General features: G+C 46.8%; 2 protein-coding genes across 5 annotated transcripts in view; both read right to left on the bottom strand.

Moving 5' to 3' along the window:
• The window catches only part of bmper (BMP binding endothelial regulator), a 35,138-nt gene extending 22,315 nt beyond the window's left edge, over nucleotides 1–12,823 (bottom strand). The window contains exons 1-3 of the mRNA XM_079625722.1: nucleotides 12,267–12,823; nucleotides 10,576–10,661; nucleotides 8,545–8,644 (exon numbers count right to left, since the gene is read on the bottom strand). Of these exons, the coding sequence (XP_079481848.1) occupies nucleotides 8,545–8,644; nucleotides 10,576–10,661; nucleotides 12,267–12,357 (277 nt within the window). The 5' untranslated portion in view covers nucleotides 12,358–12,823. The remainder of the gene's footprint in view (nucleotides 1–8,544; nucleotides 8,645–10,575; nucleotides 10,662–12,266) is intronic.
• Nucleotides 12,824–18,989: 6,166 nt separating this feature from the next.
• The window catches only part of bbs9 (Bardet-Biedl syndrome 9), a 165,918-nt gene continuing 164,110 nt past the window's right edge, over nucleotides 18,990–20,797 (bottom strand). For all 4 annotated transcript variants that reach the window (XM_079627083.1, XM_079627084.1, XM_079627082.1 and 1 more), the window contains one exon: nucleotides 18,990–19,998. In XM_079627083.1, the coding sequence (XP_079483209.1) occupies nucleotides 19,694–19,998 (305 nt within the window). In that variant the 3' untranslated portion in view covers nucleotides 18,990–19,693. The remainder of the gene's footprint in view (nucleotides 19,999–20,797) is intronic.

Genomic DNA, 20,797 nt, shown 5'->3' with positions numbered 1-20,797 from the left:
AGGGGCAGAGACACTGAGCTGCAGAAACACTGAGGGGCAGAGACACTGAGGGGCAGAAACACTGAGCGGTAGAGACACTGAGGGGCAGAAACACTGAGGGGCAGAGACACTGAGGGGCAGAAACACTGAGGGGCAGAAACACTGAGCGGCAGAAACACTGAGGGGCAGAGACACTGAGGGGCAGAGACACTGAGGGGCAGAGACACTGAGCGGCAGAAACACTGAGCGGCAGAAACACTGAGGGGCAGAAACACTGAGCGGCAGAGACACTGAGCGGCAGAAACACTGAGCGGCAGAGACACTGAGGGGCAGAGACACTGAGGGGCAGAAACACTGAGAGGCAGAAACACTGAGGGGCAGAAACACTGAGGGGCAGAAACACTGAGCGGCAGAGACACAGAGCGGCAGAAACACTGAGGGGCAGAGACACTGAGCGGCAGAGACACTGAGCGGCAGAAACACTGAGGGGCAGAGACACTGAGCGGCAGAAACACTGAGCGGCAGAGACACTGAGGGGCAGAGACACTGAGGGGCAGAAACACTGAGCGGCAGAGACACTGAGCGGCAGAGACACTGAGCGGCAGAGACACTGAGCGGCAGAGACACAGAGCGGCAGAAACACTGAGGGGCAGAAACACTGAGGGGCAGAAACACTGAGCGGCAGAGACACTGAGCGGCAGAAACACTGAGGGGCAGAAACACTGAGCGGCAGAGACACTGAGCGGCAGAAACACTGAGGGGCAGAGACACTGAGCGGCAGAGACACTGAGCGGCAGAGACACTGAGCGGCAGAGACACTGAGCGGCAGAAACACTGAGGGGCAGAGACACTGAGGGGAAGAGACACTGAGGGGCAGAGACACTGAGCGGCAGAGACACTGAGGGGCAGAGACACTGAGGGGCAGAGACACTGAGGGGAAGAGACACTGAGGGGCAGAGACACTGAGGGGAAGAGACACTGAGGGGCAGAGACACTGAGCGGCAGAGACACTGAGCGGCAGAGACACTGAGCGGCAGAGACACTGAGCGGCAGAGACACTGAGGGGCAGAGACACTGAGGGGAAGAGACACTGAGGGGCAGAGACACTGAGGGGCAGAGACACTGAGGGGAAGAGACACTGAGGGGAAGAGACACTGAGGGGCAGAGACACTGAGGGGCAGATACACTGAGGGGCAGAGACACTGAGGGGCAGAGACACTGAGGGGCAGAAACACTGAGCGGCAGAGACACTGAGGGGCAGAGACACTGAGGGGCAGAGACACTGAGGGGCAGAGACACTGAGCGGCAGAGACACTGAGGGGCAGAGACACTGAGCGGCAGAAACACTGAGCGGCAGAGACACTGAGGGGCAGAGACACTGAGGGGCAGAGACACTGAGGGGCAGAGACACTGAGTGGCAGAGACACTGAGTGGCAGAAACACTGAGTGGCAGAAACACTGAGCGGCAGAGACACTGAGCGGCAGAGACACTGAGGGGCAGAGACACTGAGGGGCAGAGACACTGAGGGGCAGAGACACTGAGCGGCAGAAACACTGAGCGGCAGAAACACTAAGGGGCAGAGACACTGAGGGGCAGAGACACTGAGCGGCAGAAACACTGAGAGGCAGAGACACTGAGGGGCAGAGACACTGAGGGGCAGAGACACTGAGCGGCAGAAACACTGAGGGGCAGAGACACTGAGCGGCAGAAACACTGAGCGGCAGAAACACTGAGGGGCAGAGACACTGAGCGGCAGAAACACTGAGCGGCAGAAACACTGAGGGGCAGAAACACTGAGCGGCAGAAACACTGAGGGGCAGAAACACTGAGGGGCAGAGACACTGAGCGGCAGAAACACTGAGGGGCAGAGACACTGAGCGGCAGAAACACTGAGCGGCAGAAACACTGAGGGGCAGAAACACTGAGGGGCAGAGACACTGAGCGGCAGAAACACTGAGCGGCAGAAACACTGAGGGGCAGAGACACTGAGCGGCAGAAACACTGAGGGGCAGAGACACTGAGCGGCAGAAACACTGAGCGGCAGAAACACTGAGGGGCAGAAACACTGAGGGGCAGAGACACTGAGCGGCAGAGACACTGAGGGGCAGAGACACTGAGCGGCAGAAACACTGAGCGGCAGAAACACTGAGAGGCAGAAACACTGAGCGGCAGAAACACTGAGGGGCAGAGACACTGAGGGGCAGAGACACTGAGCGGCAGAAACACTGAGCGGCAGAAACACTGAGGGGCAGAAACACTGAGGGGCAGAGACACTGAGCGGCAGAGACACTGAGCGGCAGAGACACTGAGAGGCAGAGACACTGAGGGGCAGAGACACTGAGCGGCAGAAACACTGAGGGGCAGAGACACTGAGCGGCAGAAACACTGAGCGGCAGAAACACTGAGAGGCAGAAACACTGAGCGGCAGAAACACTGAGGGGCAGAGACACTGAGGGGCAGAGACACTGAGCGGCAGAAACACTGAACGGCAGAGACACTGAGCGGCAGAAACACTGAGGGGCAGAAACACTGAGCGGCAGAAACACTGAGGGGCAGAAACACTGAGGGGCAGAAACACTGATCGGCAGAAACACTGAGGGGCAGAAACACTGAGGGGCAGAGACACTGAGGGGCAGAGACACTGAGGGGCAGAGACACTGAGCTGCAGAAACACTGAGGGGCAGAGACACTGAGGGGCAGAAACACTGAGCGGTAGAGACACTGAGGGGCAGAAACACTGAGGGGCAGAGACACTGAGGGGCAGAAACACTGAGGGGCAGAAACACTGAGCGGCAGAAACACTGAGGGGCAGAGACACTGAGGGGCAGAGACACTGAGGGGCAGAGACACTGAGCGGCAGAAACACTGAGCGGCAGAAACACTGAGGGGCAGAAACACTGAGCGGCAGAGACACTGAGCGGCAGAAACACTGAGGGGCAGAAACACTGAGGGGCAGAGACACTGAGGGGCAGAGACACTGAGCTGCAGAAACACTGAGGGGCAGAGACACTGAGGGGCAGAAACACTGAGCGGTAGAGACACTGAGGGGCAGAAACACTGAGGGGCAGAGACACTGAGGGGCAGAAACACTGAGGGGCAGAAACACTGAGCGGCAGAAACACTGAGGGGCAGAGACACTGAGGGGCAGAGACACTGAGGGGCAGAGACACTGAGCGGCAGAAACACTGAGCGGCAGAAACACTGAGGGGCAGAAACACTGAGCGGCAGAGACACTGAGCGGCAGAAACACTGAGCGGCAGAGACACTGAGGGGCAGAGACACTGAGGGGCAGAAACACTGAGAGGCAGAAACACTGAGGGGCAGAAACACTGAGGGGCAGAAACACTGAGCGGCAGAAACACAGAGCGGCAGAAACACTGAGGGGCAGAGACACTGAGCGGCAGAGACACTGAGCGGCAGAAACACTGAGGGGCAGAGACACTGAGCGGCAGAAACACTGAGCGGCAGAGACACTGAGGGGCAGAGACACTGAGGGGCAGAAACACTGAGCGGCAGAGACACTGAGCGGCAGAGACACTGAGCGGCAGAGACACTGAGCGGCAGAGACACAGAGCGGCAGAAACACTGAGGGGCAGAAACACTGAGCGGCAGAGACACTGAGCGGCAGAAACACTGAGGGGCAGAGACACTGAGCGGCAGAGACACTGAGCGGCAGAGACACTGAGCGGCAGAGACACTGAGCGGCAGAAACACTGAGGGGCAGAGACACTGAGGGGAAGAGACACTGAGGGGCAGAGACACTGAGCGGCAGAGACACTGAGGGGCAGAGACACTGAGGGGCAGAGACACTGAGGGGAAGAGACACTGAGGGGCAGAGACACTGAGGGGAAGAGACACTGAGGGGCAGAGACACTGAGCGGCAGAGACACTGAGCGGCAGAGACACTGAGCGGCAGAGACACTGAGCGGCAGAGACACTGAGGGGCAGAGACACTGAGGGGAAGAGACACTGAGGGGCAGAGACACTGAGGGGCAGAGACACTGAGGGGAAGAGACACTGAGGGGAAGAGACACTGAGGGGCAGAGACACTGAGGGGCAGAGACACTGAGGGGCAGAGACACTGAGGGGCAGAGACACTGAGGGGCAGAAACACTGAGCGGCAGAGACACTGAGGGGCAGAGACACTGAGGGGCAGAGACACTGAGGGGCAGAGACACTGAGCGGCAGAGACACTGAGGGGCAGAGACACTGAGCGGCAGAAACACTGAGCGGCAGAGACACTGAGGGGCAGAGACACTGAGGGGCAGAGACACTGAGGGGCAGAGACACTGAGTGGCAGAGACACTGAGTGGCAGAAACACTGAGCGGCAGAAACACTGAGCGGCAGAGACACTGAGCGGCAGAGACACTGAGGGGCAGAGACACTGAGGGGCAGAGACACTGAGGGGCAGAGACACTGAGCGGCAGAAACACTGAGCGGCAGAAACACTAAGGGGCAGAGACACTGAGGGGCAGAGACACTGAGCGGCAGAAACACTGAGAGGCAGAGACACTGAGGGGCAGAGACACTGAGGGGCAGAGACACTGAGCGGCAGAGACACTGAGGGGCAGAGACACTGAGGGGCAGAGACACTGAGCGGCAGAAACACTGAGCGGCAGAAACACTGAGGGGCAGAAACACTGAGGGGCAGAGACACTGAGCGGCAGAGACACTGAGCGGCAGAGACACTGAGAGGCAGAGACACTGAGGGGCAGAGACACTGAGCGGCAGAAACACTGAGGGGCAGAGACACTGAGCGGCAGAAACACTGAGCGGCAGAAACACTGAGAGGCAGAAACACTGAGCGGCAGAAACACTGAGGGGCAGAGACACTGAGGGGCAGAGACACTGAGCGGCAGAAACACTGAGCGGCAGAAACACTGAGGGGCAGAAACACTGAGGGGCAGAGACACTGAGCGGCAGAGACACTGAGCGGCAGAAACACTGAGCGGCAGAAACACTGAGGGGCAGAAACACTGAGGGGCAGAGACACTGAGCGGCAGAAACACTGAGCGGCAGAAACACTGAGGGGCAGAAACACTGAGGGGCAGAGACACTGAGCGGCAGAGACACTGAGCGGCAGAAACACTGAGAGGCAGAGACACTGAGGGGCAGAAACACTGAGGGGCAGAAACACTGAGCGGCAGAAACACTGAGGGGCAGAGACACTGAGCGGCAGAGACACTGAGGGGCAGAGACACTGAGGGGCAGAAACACTGAGCGGCAGAAACACTGAGAGGCAGAGACACTGAGGGGCAGAAACACTGAGGGGCAGAAACACTGAGCGGCAGAAACACTGAGGGGCAGAGACACTGAGCGGCAGAGACACTGAGGGGCAGAGACACTGAGCGGCAGAAACACTGAGCGGCAGAGACACTGAGCGGCAGAGACACTGAGGGGCAGAGACACTGAGGGGCAGAGACACTGAGCGGCAGAAACACTGAGGGGCAGAAACACTGAGCGGCAGAAACACTGAGCGGCAGAGACACTGAGGGGCAGAGACACTGAGCGGCAGAAACACTGAGAGGCAGAGACACTGAGGGGCAGAAACACTGAGGGGCAGAAACACTGAGGGGCAGAAACACTGAGGGGCAGAAACACTGAGCGGCAGAAACACTGAGGGGCAGAGACACTGAGGGGCAGAGACACTGAGGGGCAGAAACACTGAGGGGCAGAAACACTGAGCGGCAGAAACACTGAGGGGCAGAGACACTGAGGGGCAGAAACACTGAGGGGCAGAAACACTGAGGGGCAGAAACACTGAGGGGCAGAAACACTGAGCGGCAGAAACACTGAGGGACAGAGACACTGAGCGGCAGAGACACTGAGCGGCAGAAACACTGAGCGGCAGAAACACTGAGGGGCAGAGACACTGAGGGGCAGAGACACTGAGGGGCAGAAACACTGAGGGGCAGAAACACTGAGGGGCAGAAACACTGAGCGGCAGAAACACTGAGGGGCAGAGACACTGAGCGGCAGAGACACTGAGGGGCAGAGACACTGAGGGGCAGAGACACTGAGCGGCAGAAACACTGAGGGGCAGAAACACTGAGCGGCAGAAACACTGAGCGGCAGAGACACTGAGCGGCAGAAACACTGAGCGGCAGAAACACTGAGAGGCAGAGACACTGAGGGGCAGAAACACTGAGGGGCAGAAACACTGAGCGGCAGAAACACTGAGGGGCAGAGACACTGAGGGGCAGAAACACTGAGGGGCAGAAACACTGAGGGGCAGAGACACTGAGGGGCAGAAACACTGAGGGGCAGAGACACTGAGGGGCAGAAACACTGAGGGGCAGAAACACTGAGTGGCAGAAACACTGAGCGGCAGAGAGAGTGAGTGACAGCACTAGTTTTCAGTCGCGAAAAACACACTAAAAACATCTAAAACAGGAATGAGCTTTGAGATTGACTGAACAACTACATTTGACAGGAAATCTGAGGTATATTTTTACAGACTGCTAAAGCTACAGAACAGAGAAACAAATGGATTGCTGTAATTCACAGAAACAACTGGATCCAGGCAGTGGAAGGTTATCAGTTATCAGTGTCAATATGCTGAATTGAGGGGTAAAGTCATACCCTATATATTGTATTGTTATATTGTATTTACAACTCATCAATTAAATATTTACCATTGTATATTCTGCATAATTGTATGTTTTTTAATAAACACTGACAAAAAACTACACAAGTTTTAAGGCTGGACGATATGATGATATATATATCATTGATATAAGCGATCACATGGATTTAGATCTATATTGTATTTAAATAAAGCGTTCACAGACAAATTTGCTTTATGTATTTCCCAGGTGTTGAAATCCGGCTCATATAAATGTCAGGAAACACGATTCCTGCTGCATGTCAATATCCATGATCACTGGATGTTCCTTGAGTTGTAAAGAACACTATATCGTTTGGTTTACTGTTGTTTTCTCAGTTTCTTCTATTAAATCCAGTCACTCAGCAGCTCTTCTGCCACTCGGTCCGGCTGAGGGAGTGTGATCCCGCGGGAAACTGACTCAATGCTTATCCTCTATTCCTCATAGACAACATCAAGTCCCAGCAGCTCAAATAAAACATCCAGGACAGAAAGAGAGAAGACAGTCCTCCGCTGTAATGGCGTCTGTCGACCACAAGGTGGCAGTGATGCTAAACTCACAAATCCAACAGCAAAACTACAGTCAAACCAAACACTACCCAGACACCAGATATCATCTCTGATGTGTTTCTGCTAGTGTGATCAGGACTATAGTTCATCTCTGTGAGTGAGGAGAGCAGAATACAGTAAACTGAGATATTATACCCAGATATTCTCCACACAGCGACTACCAGTGACATTTATACACATCTGAGAGCAGAAATGATGGACACTTTGAGCTGGTCATGTTCTGCTGAAGTGTGTGTCTGTAACTGCTAATGCTCTTTTCACACACACACTGAACACAACGAAGCATTGCTTGGTCACTGGTTGAGCTAAACTGGAATTATCTAATTGTGTAGTTAAATTTACCAGCTGACAGATATTCAACATAATTCATGTGTGTGTGTGTGTGTGTGTGTGTGTGTGTGTGTGTGTGTGTGTGTGTGTGTGTGTGTGTGTGTGTGTGTATGTGTGAGTGTGAGTGTGTGTGTGTGTGTGTGTGTGTGTGTGTGTGTGTGTGTGAGAGAGTCTAACAGAAGTGTGTGTGTGTGTGTGTGTGTGTGTGTGTGTGTGTGTGTATGTGTGTGTGTGTGTGAGAGAGTCTAACAGAAGTGTGTGTGTGTGTGTGTGTGTGTGTGTGTGTGTGTGTGAGAGAGTCTAACAGAAGTGTGTGTGTGTGTGTGTGTGTGTGTGTGTATGTGTGAGTGTGAGTGTGTGTGTGTGTGTGTGTGTGTGTGTGTGTGAGAGAGTCTAACAGAAGTGTGTGTGTGTGTGTGTGTGTGTGTGTGTGTGTGTGTATGTGTGAGTGTGTGTGTGTGTGTGTGTGTGTGTGTGTGTGTGTGTGAGAGAGAGTCTAACAGAAGTGTGTGTGTGTGTGTGTGTGTGTGTATGTGTGAGTGAGTGTGTGTGTGTGTGTGTGTGTGTGTGTGTATGTGTGAGTGAGTGTGTGTGTGTGTGTGTGTGTGTGTGTGTGTGTGTATGTGTGAGTGTGTGTGTGTGTGTGTGTGTGTGTGTGTGAGAGAGAGTCTAACAGAAGTGTGTGTGTGTGTGTGTGTGTGTGTGTGTGTGTGTGTGTGTGTGTGTGTATGTGTGTGTGTGTGTGTGTGTGTGTGTGTGTGTGTGTGTGTGTGTGTGTGTGTGTGTGTGTGTGTGTGTGTGTGTGTGTGTGTGTGTGTGTGTGTGTGTGTGTGTGTGTGTGACAGTCTAACAGAAGTACGGACAAAACCTGTCAGATATCAACTGAGTCCTGCTCATATTTTATCACTGTTTTCTGAACTATAGAGAATAAACTGATAATGTGAGAGATGTTGAAGATGTCTGAGTAATTGTAGGTTTGACTGTATGCAGAAGTGCAGAGCTCACGTCTGTTAGCCCAGATGCAATAAATAATAATAAGATATTAGTAGTATTTCAGACCTTTGCATCGTTCACAGCAGGCTCCCGTCTGCTTGACCACCAGCGCACAGTCTTCATCCAGCAGCGGACACTTCTCCTGCTTACAGTCCGCCTTCTGCTTCTGTCCAGAGAACACATCAGCAACCCTCATCAGAACCGGACGCGGTCATTCACAATCTCACACACACAGGACATGTGACAGATCCGCTTGACTCAATCACATCGTGACATCCCATCAGCACACGCATGAACATCAGCGCATCATCATCATCAGAGATAAGACGTCCTGTATTGATCAGTTCATCAGCAGAATCAATACGAGACCTTCGTCAAGCCGTCGTATCAGTTCTCACGCGCTAACCCTGAGACAGACTCTCAGATGCTCCACGGTACACACACTCGATCACTGTGTGCGATCGCAGATGTTAAACGTCCACGCGTGAGTTCTGTGACCAGACGTGGATAAATCTGCTTCTGTACAGTTATTACACTTCATCATCACTCATGTCTTTCACTCACATTTACAGCTATCACTTATTTCAACTTAAAACTCAGGCTCAGCTGCTGTCGGCTCAACTTTTTTTATATCAAATGAACTTAAAAAATGTAGTTGAATCTAAAAAGAAGCTAAAGTTCCTTCAATTACTTTGACGAGTTCAAGTAGTGCAGTGTCACAACTTATTGATCATATTCATTTTCACAGCGTACAAAATCCGCACTGCAAATTTAACCACACACACATTCAGATATACTTTATTTTACAGTGTCCTTGGGACAGTTACAGTGTCACTACACAGTTAAAGCGAGACACTACAGGCATTTCTGACGGGCGAAAAGAAAACATCCAACACACACGTTTAAGTGAATCTTTCACAGCACCTCATCTGTGTGTGGCTGTATATGTCCTTCACATTTATTTAAAGGCCTTTTTCTCAAAATGAGTTTTTCTCTCCAGAAATCCGCAGCTTTACACACACCTAACTTCACACTTTCATTCCTATCTACATTCAGAAGGTTTTTACAGAGCGGTTTGTTCATATATCATGTGCCTCATTTTATACTTTTTTTTTTACAAAAAAAAAAAAAAAAGAAATATTACACTGCAAAAAATACTTTCTTAATTAGTATTTTTGTTTTGTTTCCAGTCCAAATATCTAAGAATTCTTAAACCAAGAAGCGTTTACTAGAGAAGTAAAATGACATAAGAAATTCTATTTTGTTTTAAGATAAAAAGAAAGTAATTTAAGTAATTTTTGCTTAAAACAAGCAAAAGTATCTGCCAAAGGGGTAAGAAAAAAATTATTGGTTTCCATTTGAATTCAGATTTTTTTTCTTACCCCATTGGCAGATAATTTTGCTTGTTTTAAGCAAAACTTAAATTACTTTCTTTTTATCTTAAAACAAAATAGAATTTCTTATGTCATTTTACTTCTCTAGTAAATGCTTCTTGATTTAATAATTTTAAGATATTTGGACTGGAAACAAAACAAAAATACTAATTAAGAAAGTATTTTTTGCAGTGTAGTTTTTCTGTCTGTTGCCAGTATTTTCTGATTTACGCAGACACACACCTTTGACTGGTTTAGGGTTATTTGCATGTGATTATGCACAATTCACTGTTTCGTTATGATATCGAAGACTGTTCTCATAAACAGAATGATTACAGATCACTAGATATTGATTAATTCTACACAATCCTTAAATATGTTTATATTCTGTCAGAATCTAATTTGTTGTATAATACATCATGGATATCTCTGTGTCTTGTGCAATCCTTCTGTTCCGTATAATCCTTGTGTTGACACAATATATATATTTTTTAATGATTTATCACAATTTTTTTTTTCTTCTTTTGCCAAATCAGCTTGGGTTCACTAATGTTGTTCCGATAACATCATATTTGAAGTTTCTGTTGATTAAAGCAAACTCTTTCACTGTATTAACTCGAAATTTTACTTTTAATGACTCTACTTACTTTTTTTAAGTTAAAGCAACAGTAATTTGCCCAGCCGAGCATCTGACTAACCAACAGATATGATTGTGAATCCTCACCAGACACACGCAGGAGATGCAGGGGTTGTCTGTGATGTTGGGGATGTGTAAGACTTCTCCCTCGTTCTCACAGCTAGCCTCTGTTCCTGCGAGAAGAACAACACAACAGTTATTCAGCACGTCCGCTCTCCTCCTTCAGTGATCTCCATGAAGAATCCTCCCTTGTCTGGCTTCTGCTACTCTGAGCAATGCCTGAACTGAGTATTCTGAGCACTTCTTGCGTTATTTCTGCCTCTTGACGATGACTCTCTTGCTGTAGTCCTCAGTTGTAAGTCGCTTTGGATAAAAGCGTCTGCTAAATGACTAAATGTAAATGTATCACTTTATCTTGCAGTGTTTCTCAGTATTTAACGGATTATTGATGCATAGAAATGAAAAAAAAAAGGTAACCTAAATAATTACCTGGTTTAATTCAAGTCAAAAATATGATTTAATGTTGCTGAATGAATCTAAATAGCAACAGTTATCTGGAGGAGCTGCTGTATACTCATTAATAATTCAGTAATGTAATATCTAAGAGCTAAATTGCACCAATGCTACGATTTTCAATATGTCATAATCATTTGTTAACAAACAAGTATTCATTACTTCAGTGAGCTCATTGTTTCTGCCTTCAGTTATTACAGTTTAAATGGAGACATTTTATATAACTGTGATTTGTAAATGTACATATGACTTTACATTGAAATAAAGTTCTTTACATTGAAGGTGAAGCGGTGGTTTAAAATAAACCAGAACTGCACACATAGTTAAATAATTTTAGAATATAAAAGTGTAATGTAATGTGGATTATGTTAAGAGTTGAAAGCTCCATTCTAATATCTGTAATTTAGGTAGGTTTTATTTTATGAGTAGTAGTTTTTTATTTTATTTTTATTTTTGTCTAGAAAAGCCTTTCTATGGACCTGAGATGCAAATGAGCTTCCGCTATACTCTCTATGTGCAATACATCTTCCAGCTTTGACTGGGATCATGGTTTTTTATACTGTCCCTATACACATAAACTTATAAATAAATCAATATTTCTGAAATGTATAACTCCTCTGATAACATAAACTGTAATGTGGAGCTTCTGTAAAGCTTGTGTATTGTGAAAAGCGCTGTACAAATAAATGTGAATTTAATTATTTTCACTACCTTAAGTTTTAAAATAAAAACTAAACACTCCTAACTTATTCAAAATCAAATTCAGATTTTAAAAATCCTTTTACATTTAAATTCCGTATTACATTATGCAATTATTAATGAGTAGTACAGTAGTAAGTAGCTCTAAAAAAATGCTGAAAATGTTTGAGTTAAATATGGACAAACCATTGGTTTAAATTAAAGGTTTAAAGGTTTAATATTTGGTTTGTCCATATTTGACACAAACATAGGTTGAACAAATCCCAGCATTTTGTATAGTGGAGCTACTTACTAGGCTACTGTATAGTCATTAATAATTAATAATTGCATAATGTAGCTCATTCTTTTCACCAACCTTTAATTTTTCAAAACTAAACACTACTAACACTTACTCAAAATCAAATTCTGATTTAAAACTCAAAAACCATCAGATTTCCCATATAAATCTGAATGAAACTTAATCTTAAATGAAACTTGAATCTCAATATTCCTCCGAGAGCTCGTTCCGAGTGTGTGTGTGTGTGTGTGTGTGTGTGTGTGTGTGTGTGTGTGTGTGTGGTTCTCACCGGTGATTAAAGGCGCAGTTGAATGAGGCGTTTGGAGAATGAAGAACCAGAGCAGCAGGTTGTGTGTTACTGGAGAAAACACACACAGCATCCTAAATCCGCTCCAGAGAGAAAACACGAGAATAAAGAGAGAAAACTCGAGAATAAAGAGAGTATCCAGAGCCTGTCGTTAAGATCCAGAGAGAGAGAGACATGAGTGTCCTGAGGGACTCGATCCCGACGCGAAACCGTCACACACACATCAGCTCGACATTATCAGCTCACACACTCCGCAGAGAGTTCCGAACGCAGGTAATATCCAGAGGTGTGTGTGGAGGAGATGTCAGTGCCATGGTCCGAGTGGTCCGAGCTGTGTGCGTGTGTGTGTGTGTGTGTGTGCGGGTCCCCGCGGACGCGCTCCGCGGTTAAACACCAGTCCTCCGGCGCGCGCGCACATTATCCGCCCTCGCTATTTAAACGCACGTGTGACACACACACACACACACAAACTCACAGGGCTCCTGATCGCGCCGATCTGCTGTGTGTGTGTGTGTGTGTGTGTGTGTGTGTGTGTGTGTGTGTGTGTGTGTGTGTGTGTGTGTGTGTGTGTGTGTGTGTGTGTGTGTGAGGTGTAGTGAGATCCGCCCCTATCTCAGCTGGGCTCTCACACACACTCCTGACTTTCTCACCAAACAAGAATTTCAGCCTATCATAAAGACACCGAGTCTGGATAGGAACAAGCCTTTCGCATGTAATTCCTAATCGCAGGATAACAATGACTTCATTCATCGACGATTATCCAAAGTAGGTGCTAAGCGTCCTCAGGAACCCACAGCATCGACATGCGCATCAAGAGCAGATTAATCCTGAGATGTGAGGCTTAAACACACACACTTCGGGAATGATATGTCCCGAGAAGCCCAAGCTCTCCGAGAAAGACTTTATTCCTGTAATATTAGTCGCCAGATAGCGCCAGAGAGCATTGTTACCGGGATCTTACCGTCTTGGAAAGTGACAAATGCAATTCCTTTGCCAAGCCCGAGAAACTACAGCGGGTTAGACCAATCTTCTTATGCAGATCCACTTATAATAGTCACTTTTAATTGGTTTAATAATCAACAGTAGTATGCAGTGGTGCGTTACAATATTGCATTACTTCCAAAAAAGTAACTAATTGCGTTACTTAGTTACTTTTTATGATAAGTAATGCGTTACATTACTTTTAATATACTTTGTCTCACCTGGGCTTGCTTGTTTGTTTTTTAATAACAACAAAAAAGGTTATATTTTTGGCCTTTCACACCAAAAGTGAAATGAATAATCCTCAGGCTGAAGGAAATGCATATTCCTCCTGTACTGTAGAGGGCGCCGCTCAAACTAACCTTTCAGATGTGCTGCTCTGGACCACTTACTTTAGCAATAAAAGAACACAATGAAATACAAATATGATGTTTATCTAAAGTCTATTAGATATATTTGTGTAATTTAACACATTTAATTATTGCAGGTTCTTGTAATATTCTGAATTACCGGGTTGTTTCTTCATTTTGAGGAATACTGAATCTGTTTTTGTGCCAGTGAGAGTAAATGCTCACATTCAAAACACAGTCACTAGAGTTACTTATCTGAAAAAGAAACACATATATTGTTGTAAATGTAAAAGTAATGAGTTACTTTAGTTACTTGGGGAAAGTAATCTGTCCACTGCGATGGCAAAACTCAATGAAATGATCATTTGCGAGTAAAGGCCTGTTCACACCAGTGCAGTGTTCAGTGTGGGAACGTGATCGGGTCCATCGGTGTCATGGATTGTCATATTTATAAACACACTGGTTTGTAATGCAGATAGTTTGACCATTTACTGCTCTTCGTAATTCTTCTGCTTATTTGCCTATATTGCTAAAGAACCGTAAGTCTCGCACTTTCACTGAAAAATACGGTGGATAAGCGCCACCTACTGTCACGGCGTAAATCTGCATTTTGCTCTTAATTAAGAGACAAATCGCATGAAATTTAACCAAATTTTCATGTTGAACATTCATAACATTGTTCACTCAACTGGGAAACCAATCGTACTGGTCTTCGCCTTCCAGTCGGCAGTCTTGCTCTCCGGTGTCTCGATGTGGATACTTTCATGGGTTAGAATGGCATCAGAGCAAAAGTTACTTGTTAAACCCAAACTATCATTTTATTTTGACACACACTGGTATACGTACAGACGAAAATTCAGTCCCATCATAATACACACATACAGTCCAATCTTTCTAATAATTGGGAAAAGCCCTCAGACATACAACTCTTTTCTCCCACTATAATATATGCAGCATACAGAGGATGACTTTCTGCTCTCCCATTGGTTAGTTTCCATATCACTCCTGTGCTAATTTGCATGAAGTAGATCTCTGCTAAACTTTGTTGCGTCACATAGTTGCTGTTGCTTGTGTCGCCAGAAACTAGCCTAACTAATCTAGTCTAGTCACTTTCTATCAGTGAAGTGCAGTCAGTGTGAAGCTTCCCTAACTGGCTATCATTCATGATTCATATGACGAGTTTTAAACAAAAATATACATTTTATAGTCAAGTTGTACAGGTTTAAAGTAGCTAAACGGACTCTTTTAAAGACCCCGGGTGGGGATCACTGCTCTAGTCTGTTGAGATCTGCAGAAACAATCTATTGTTGCATTATCTTCCTGTAAAGCTGCTTTAAACTCTGTATTGTAAAAAGCGCTGTGTAAATAAAGGAGACTTGACTAGTGTGATTTACATTCAGTATGTATAGATGTGGAAATATGACTCACTTCTCTCCACTAATAGCGCACAGATCCGCGCTGTGAGGAGCTGATGATGTTGTGTGGAGGGAAACACACTATTATCTAGATAAATGGCCAGATCAGGTTGCGCAAATGAGGCAACATAATACAGACACGATGCATGTAAAACCACAAAAAAATCCATTATACATGTAATCTTGGTCCAGACACACACACACACACACACACACACACGCACACACACACATGGGAGAGTTTGTAAATTTTAATATTCATGCGCTGTATTATTCAGTGAGATTGTGCTCGCTGTTCTGACAGTGTAACTGATTTTTTCTTAGGAAATGTTTCAGGTTTAAATAGAGAGAGAGACAGAGAGAGAGATAGTGTTTGTGTGTGTGTGTGTGTGTGAGAGAGAGAGAGAGATAGTGTGTGTTTGTGTGTGTGTGTGTGTGTGTGTGTGTGAGAGAGAGAGAGAGAGAGAGAGAGAGATAGTGTGTGTGTGTGTGTGTGTGTGTGTGTGTGTGTGTGTGTGTGTGTGTGTGTTTATAATTCTGTCCTGTTTTGGGTCTCATCTCGTGACATCACATCCTGTTCCCTGAAGAGGGAACGAGCGTTAAGTCAAGATTGACGCTTTGCTTGATGACATCTTGAAGCACATGTGAAATCAGTCCAATGGTGTGGCGGACCGTCAGAGGCGGGTGATGTCACGAACCAGGAAGCTATAAAGCCTGCTCGAAAAGAGCGCCAGTGTTAAAGGGTTAGTTCACCCAAAAATGAAAATAATGTCATTAATGACTCACCCTCATGTCGTTCTAAGCCCGTAAGACCTCCGTTCATCTTCGGAACACAGTTTAAGATATTTTAGATTTAGTCCGAGAGCATTCTGTCCCTCCATTGAAGCTGTATATACAGTATACTGTCCATGTCCATAAAGGTAATAAAAACATCATCAAAGTAGTCCATGTGACATCAGTGGGTTAGTTAGAAGTTTTTGAAGCATCGAAAATACTTTTTGGTCCAAAAATAACACAAAATAAGACTTTATTCCGCATTGTATTCTCTCCCGGGTCTGTTGTGAATCTGCGTTCAGGACTCCGCAGTGACGCTGCTGACGTAAGACGCTGATGACGTGTTATCTGGTGCGCCCGAGCTTCGTTTACAGTCTGAGGGAGACGCACGCTATATTCAAGCTATTCTACATTGTTTGCGGGGATATCATTTTTTTAATGGTGTGTAAATGTGCATGTCGCGGATGAGACACTTTTACAGCGTGCGTCTCCCTCAGTCTATAAATGAAGCTCGGGCGCACCAGATAACACGTCATCAGCGTCTTACGCCATCAGCGTAACTGTGAAGGATTGACAACAGACCCGGGAGAGAATACAATGCGGAATAAAGTCTTATTTTGTGTTATTTTTGGACCAAAAAGTATTTTCGATGCTTCAAAAACTTCTAACTAACCCACTGATGTCACATGGACTACTGTGATGATGTTTATATTACCTTTATGGACATGGACAGTATACTGTATATACAGCTTCAATGGAGGGACAGAAAGCTCTCGGACTAAATCTAAAATATCTTAAACTGTGTTCCGAAGATGAACGGAGGTCTTACGGGCTTAGAACGACATGAGGGTGAGTCATTAATGACATTATTTTCATTTTTGGGTGAACTAACCCTTTAAGTGTCTTAACACCAAATATGACAGGGACAGTTTCACAAAGAGTGCTGTTTTGTTTTTATATCTCATATATATATATAATGGATTTATCAGCAGGGTTAGAGACGGGCCCAGCCTTATCTCTGCCTTCACCTGATGGATCCAGTGCCTTCTCTCAGGGTTTGAAAGCATGCGTTGCGGTTCCTTCCGCCCTGGTGGAGGCAACGACACTGCAACTATCTAGTTCTGAGGAACTGAACGCTGTCAGTGTCGATGCAAGAGATACTGAGGACTCGCCACCTCATTCTCATGCATTCGAAGAGCTGGTTGAGGTTGTGACAAGAGTGGTTGATAGACTGAGCATTGACTGGCCAGCTAATAAACAGGACCTTCTAAAAGCAAGCTGGACGAACGTTTTCTGCCTTCACGATCACAACCTCAGCGCCGGGGGCCTACCGTTTATCCCCTATCTCCGCACTGAGGAGTGGAGATCGTGGGAGAAACCGGTTTCATATAGAGTATACAGTGCATAAACGTCAAACTACTCCTCTATATCTAACTATGAAGAGCACGGCTACGGGGAGATGCCAAAAGTGGAAGAGGCCACGCTGTAAATTCAGTCGTTCAGAGGGTCCAGGAGGCAGCTCTTCCCCCGTCGCTCTCATGTCTCCGGGGCCCAAACTTCAGAAGCGAGATAGTTGTACATGGACTGTTTTGGACTGTTGTACATGAGACCCCTGCAGTGGTGGCTCAGGACCAAAGGGTTTACCCCGAGGGGCATCCTCTTTCGCATGATCAGGGTTATGCGGCGGTGCGTACGTGCCCTGGTTATGTGGAAGAAACCTTGGTTCCTGTCCCAGGGTCCCGTGCTGGGAGCTTCTTTTCGTCGCAAGATGCTAACGACAGATGCCTCTCTCACGGACTGGGGAGCGATCCTAGAAGGGCGCTCAACTCAGGGTCTGTGGAGGGGCCATCATCTCTCATAGCACATCAACCGTCTGGAGATGTTGGCGGTATTTCTTGCTCTAAAGAATTTCCTCACAGATCTCAGGGGCCACCATGTGCTTGTCCACACAGACAACACATGCGCTCGCGTCCACTCTACAAATTGGCGCGCCAAATCCTCCTGTGGTCCCAGGGGAAGCTGCTGTCACTCACTGGGGGCGCAGAACATAGGAGCAGACATCTGTCGAGACAGGGGCTGAGGCTCCACCCCGAGGTGGTGGAGCAGATATGGAGGGTGTTCGGCCAGGCACAAGTGGATCAGTTTGCGTCTCGAGATACGACTCACTGTCCACTTTGGTTCTCCCTCACGCATCCAACTCCTCTCGGACTGGATGCTTTGGTACAGACGTGGCCGAGGCTACGGTTGCAGCTTTTCCCCCAATCGCTCGGCTCCCGAGAGTTCTGGAGAGAGTTCGCAGGGACCAGGCTCGCCTACTTCTTATAGTAGGCCGGGCAGAGTATGGTTCCCCGATCTAGTGTTTCTCCTCGACGGGCCTCCACTGGAGCTAACCGTCAGGAGGGACCTTCTGTCCCAAGCAGGGGGCTCGATATTTCACCCCCGTCCAGAACTGTGGAACCTGTGGGCTTGGCCTCTGAGGGGGCCCAGCTCATAGGGACGAATCTCTCAACTGAGGTTGTAGAGACCATTCTACATTCCTGAGCTCCCTCCACAAGGAAACCCAATGCATTGAAGTGGAGAGTTTTCACTTCATGGTGTAGTGACTGTCAGTTAGACCCAACTGGGCAGGAAAAGAATAATCTGCTTTGCCCAGTTCGGGCGCTAGATGCTTATGTCCACAGAGCTGCCCTGTGGCGTAAATCTGAACAGCTGTTCTTATGTTTCGGGCCCCCTAACAAAGGGTCCCCTGCATCTAAGCAAAGAATGAGCAAGTGGGTGGTCGAGGCTATCTCCCTTGCTTATGAGTCGCCGGACGGCCTTCACCTATGGCTGTTCGCTCCCACTCTACTAGGAGTATGGCGGCCTCCAAGGCTCTTATATCAGGAGTTGCCCTCCAAGATGTTTGTGATGCGGCAGGGTGGTCCTCACCGCCCACATTAGTCAGGTTTTACTTTTTGGACTTGGACTCTACACCAGGGTCTCATGCCTGTCAGGGACTAGTTCAGACTTTTACGAAGCTGGCGCTCTCTGTTTTCGAGCAGGCTTTATAGCTTCCTGGTTCGTGACATCACCCGCCTCTGACGTTCCGCCACACCATTAGACTGATTTCACTTGTGCTTCAAGACGTCATCACGCAAGCGTTCCCATAGCGTCAATCTCGATGCAAGGGAACCGAGGTTAGAGTCGTAACCGAGGCGTTTTGGGTCTCATCTCGTGACATCACGTCCTGTTTAGAGTCTCATCTCGTGACATTACGTCCTGTTTAGGGTTGGTTTAGATGTCTTTGGTCCGTGTTCTGTTCAGTAGAACTGCACCAGAGTTCATTTGGAAGTGGATTGAGAGCATCTTTTCAGGATCTCGGTCCACTTGTTTGTTTCAGATGCATACATGAACCGCACTAACAGAGTAATCGCACCAGAGTTCTAACAGAAATTTCATTAGTTTTCATTAGTCTGATATGTTCCATAAAATGACAATGGTATTAAATGTATATCTGATAACATGCATGTGAGTATTTTATCCTGAGAAATTAAACGTATAATTAAAAACTACACATCCATTTGAATTTTATTCAACTTTAATCAAATTCTGCATCTGGTTTTCTCCCTCAATTCAAAATCAGGAATGTAAGAAGCCAGTAGAGTTGAGATTATCACAGTTAAAGTAGTGCTGGTGGAGGACGAGGGTATTCTACACACACACACACACACACACACACACAGACACACACACACACACACACACACACACACACACACACACACACACACACACACACACACACACACACACACACACACACACACACACACACACACACACACTGCTGCCACTATTCCATCAACTCTAGAATTACAGCACAAGCGTCGGGATGAGGATTAACTTCCGATCACTCAGCGTCTCCTGCCTCCGACTTCTTCTCTTTGACCTTCACCGAGGACTTCCGGGACACCTTCGTCTTCTCCTTCCCAGACTCCTTGGATGGGTCTTTCTCTCGGGCCGACTCCTTGTCCTTCGAGGACTCTTTTGCGGGATCCTTCGGCTCTCTTTTGGACTCTTTTGAAGACACCTTAGACTCCTTCTCTTTCCCAGAGTCTTTCTTGCTTTCTTTCGTGGAATCTTTCCCAGAGTCTTTCTTGCTTTCTTTCCCAGAGTCTTTCTCCTTCTTCTCTTTGGACGATTCTTTAGATGAATCTGGTAAAAAAGACAAGAGACATTGTTTGCGTAATTATTCAAAACAAATAATATAACAATGTACATGATATGATATACTCGTAGTTCTCTTTAGACTGAGGTGGACTGGTGGAATAAAGTGTAACCATTTGTTCTGATATCTAGAGAATTTTCTACCTAGACATCAATTGTATGCATTATAGGCACAAGAAAGATGTTCTAATGCCAACAACTGAGATAATAGTTTATGGATAAGGAGGATTCAGAGCATAAAAAAAATCAATCCAATACTGCAGACAAGAGAAGGGAAATGTTGGCTATCATTATACATATATTTCAGTATCCAGTACTGACAAGTATCCATAAAACACAGCTCCACATGATTAAAATGGTCCATTCTACCCAACATTTTGAGTTGTATTGTGCATATTTGTATGCATATTATAATTCCACATTGTTAGTTTATCAGATGATGGCAAACAGGACAGGACTGGCAAATTATGTGATAATGGTATTAGTACTAGTTCCTTGTGAAAAAGAAGTGTGCTTTAGCATAAAGAGTTCTTATCAAGGAAATAATGTACTTTACAAGAATATACTTAACTGAATGTAGTGATTTCTGACACTTGCATGCTATTTGATGCAAAATTACATGTTTGAGGGATTGTGTGTGTGTGTGTGTGTGTGTGTGTGTGTGTGTGTGTGTGTGTGTGTGTGTGTGTGTGTGTGTGTGTGTGTGTGTGTGTGTGTAAGTGACTGAAAATGACGCAATCTAATCCAAAATAATGGTACACAATAAATGTACTCTCACACACACACA

Source organism: Phoxinus phoxinus (assembly GCF_949152265.1).
Source record: "Phoxinus phoxinus genome assembly, chromosome: 10".
NCBI lineage: Eukaryota > Metazoa > Chordata > Actinopteri > Cypriniformes > Leuciscidae > Phoxinus > Phoxinus phoxinus.
The sequence above is the reverse complement of the archived record's forward strand: the minus strand, read 5'-3'. Positions and strand labels throughout refer to the sequence as shown.